Genomic DNA, 2,389 nt, shown 5'->3' with positions numbered 1-2,389 from the left:
GGCAGGCTCGCTGCAGGATGCTGCCACTGCTCCTGGGAGTGTGAGCCACCAGCGGAAGCTCCTGAGCCATCGAGCACTGGGAGGATCGAGTCCCAGCATTCCAGGAGAGCTGGTGCAGGAAGGAGCCAGCATCTGCCTGGAGGAGATCGGACTGGAGTCAGCAGATGAAGTGTCAGATATTCACGGGAGCCTGAGTCTGCACGAACAGGCTGATGAGCTGGGAAGAGATGACAGCAGCAGAAAACAGCCCGGAGTGGAGGACATGGGGCAGCAGGTAGGTTCCTCCTCTTCCGTCTCCCCATGTAGTCCCTCGGGCTGGTGAGCTTGAAGGGTTGTGGCACAGCACGCCAAGTCCTGCCAACAACATAAACCAGCCCAAGCGTGGTGCTGTGAGCTGTGCAGCAGGGACAGGTGAGCCGAGGCTTGCACTGGGCTGACTGCAGCCCGGGACCTGCCCTGTCCTGCCCACCATGTTTCTGCTTACCTTTTTTGATTGCATTTTCCCATCTGTTTTCTGATGTCTAGGGCGTGCAGAGTCACTGTGACAGTTCCCACCCTGCTTGTATTCCCACTGAAGGGAAAAGGCAGGTCATTGGTTGACTTGCATGGGAGATGCTGCAGACCTGCTGCCAGCAGCCCCTCGGGAAAAGGATGTGTTATCCTTTGTGGTTGGGTTCTTTGGAGATATCAGTTGGAATCATTTTTTTCTTGACCTGGGGGATTTCTGCTGCTGCATATAGCTTGATCTCTCCAAAACTGTAGCCTCACTGCAGTGCTGGGGCTTCACATGGCCAGCAACCTACAGATAGGGACAGATGTCTCCAGGAGCTTTCTTGCCTTGAAGTTGAAGAAATGAAGCCAACTGGCTGTTTCCTGGCTGTTCTTCCCTGCCCTGGGGAGGATGGTGCTGGCTGTGCTGAGAGAGAAGGACAGCCTGCCCTGGCTAGAGCTCCCAGCACCCTGGTATTGTCCAACCTTCCCACCCAACCACCTTGCTCCAGGGCAGCAGTGGCAAGCACACCATCTGCTTGGCTGTCAATGGCCCTTAGTTTGGGGGATTTGCTCCTGGCCACTGCCTCCAGGCTGTTGCCACTGAGCAAGTGAATGTGGTGGTAGGAGACACCCAATGTATTCACTCACTTACATGCTCACCCCTGGTTCTGAAGCTGGGAAAAGATGGTTTTCATGGAAGGGAGCTGGAGGAAAGCACCCGGTGCAATGTCACTCCACTGGGACTGTCCAGGTCGAGTGGCCCCAAGAGCTGCCCTGGCCTCACCCCAAAAAAACAGCACTGGGACACATGTGGCAAAACCCATTGAAGAAAAAGGAAGCAATCTGGGTAACAATCCCAGTGTTCTTCAAAGCCAGGGACATTTCCTGGGGCTGGCTCTGCTGGAGCTCCACAGGCCTGGCATGGCACGTGCCAGCAGCCCTCACCAGGGAGGTGGGATGGGGCAGCACTGGGTCAGCGTGGGAGAGCCTGGAGAAAGGTGCCTAGCTGAACGTAGGCTAAGGAAAAAGCAGGAACCTAGTGTGGTTATTGAGTCCCTCTGCTTTCTGGTGGCTGGGCTGGAAGGGCCTCAGCTCCTCCAAGCTGGAGGTTTGAGCTGTTTTTGGGAGAAGGGCAGCGCAAGGCAGCTACACTGACAGAGCTGATGAGCTGCAGATCTTCTCTGGATACCTGGAGAGGTAGCGATGGGTCCTCCCTTAAACCCACCATACCTCAGGAAATGGCCATGGCCACTCTGATCTCCAGAGAAAGACTTCCACGCAGGACAACTCCAGGGACACTGTGATTTTTCTCCTCTGTCTGTCCACTCTGTGGTGCTAGGCCCTTACCTCACACCCTGCTCCAGGCTTTGGGGTGTTGCTTCAGTGTGACACAGAGTCCCCGAATGGTGATGGGACCTCACTGGGATGTTTGTCACTGAGCCTTGGCATTGCTCAGATGACGTCCCAGCCAAGGCCACCACGAGGGTTGTTAGATGCTGCTCACCATGTCCTGCAGGTGACGGGGCTCAGGCTGTAGTCACCTCCTGGCCCTCAGTGGGGTTGTGTCCACCTGCCTGTGGGTCACTGCTGTCACCAACAAAGACCTGACCCCCACCCCAGCACCCAGCTCCCACGGGAGCGCTGACACCCACATCCCTCCTCCCTCCCATAGGTGCCCAGCGCCGTGGTGCAGGACCGAGGAGCAACTGTGTGACGTGAGTGCTCGTCCCCAGCCCTTGGGGTGACATCCGGGCTGGGATGGGAAGGCACTGGCAGTGTCCCTGCGCTGGTGGGTCACAGCCTGGTGATGGAGAGAAGGTGAACCCCTTCTCCAGAAGGGTCAGTTCCCAATGCACTGGGTCCTGCACGGGCAGGTCCTCTTGCCAACGTGCTCAGC

The 2,389-nt window shown here is 57.2% G+C and overlaps 1 protein-coding gene across 1 annotated transcript in view; it reads left to right on the top strand.

The window, feature by feature from the left end:
- The window catches only part of RELL2 (RELT like 2), a 7,437-nt gene extending 5,231 nt beyond the window's left edge, over positions 1-2,206 (top strand). Inside the window, exons 6-7 of the mRNA XM_029086560.1 lie at positions 6-274; positions 2,165-2,206. Coding sequence (XP_028942393.1) covers positions 6-274; positions 2,165-2,206 — 311 coding nt within the window. The remainder of the gene's footprint in view (positions 1-5; positions 275-2,164) is intronic.
- The last annotated feature ends 183 nt before the right edge of the window (positions 2,207-2,389 follow it).

Source organism: Antrostomus carolinensis, unplaced genomic scaffold (genome assembly GCF_000700745.2).
Source record: "Antrostomus carolinensis isolate BGI_N321 unplaced genomic scaffold, ASM70074v2 scaffold48118, whole genome shotgun sequence".
Classification (NCBI taxonomy): domain Eukaryota; kingdom Metazoa; phylum Chordata; class Aves; order Caprimulgiformes; family Caprimulgidae; genus Antrostomus; species Antrostomus carolinensis.
The sequence above is the reverse complement of the archived record's forward strand: the minus strand, read 5'-3'. Positions and strand labels throughout refer to the sequence as shown.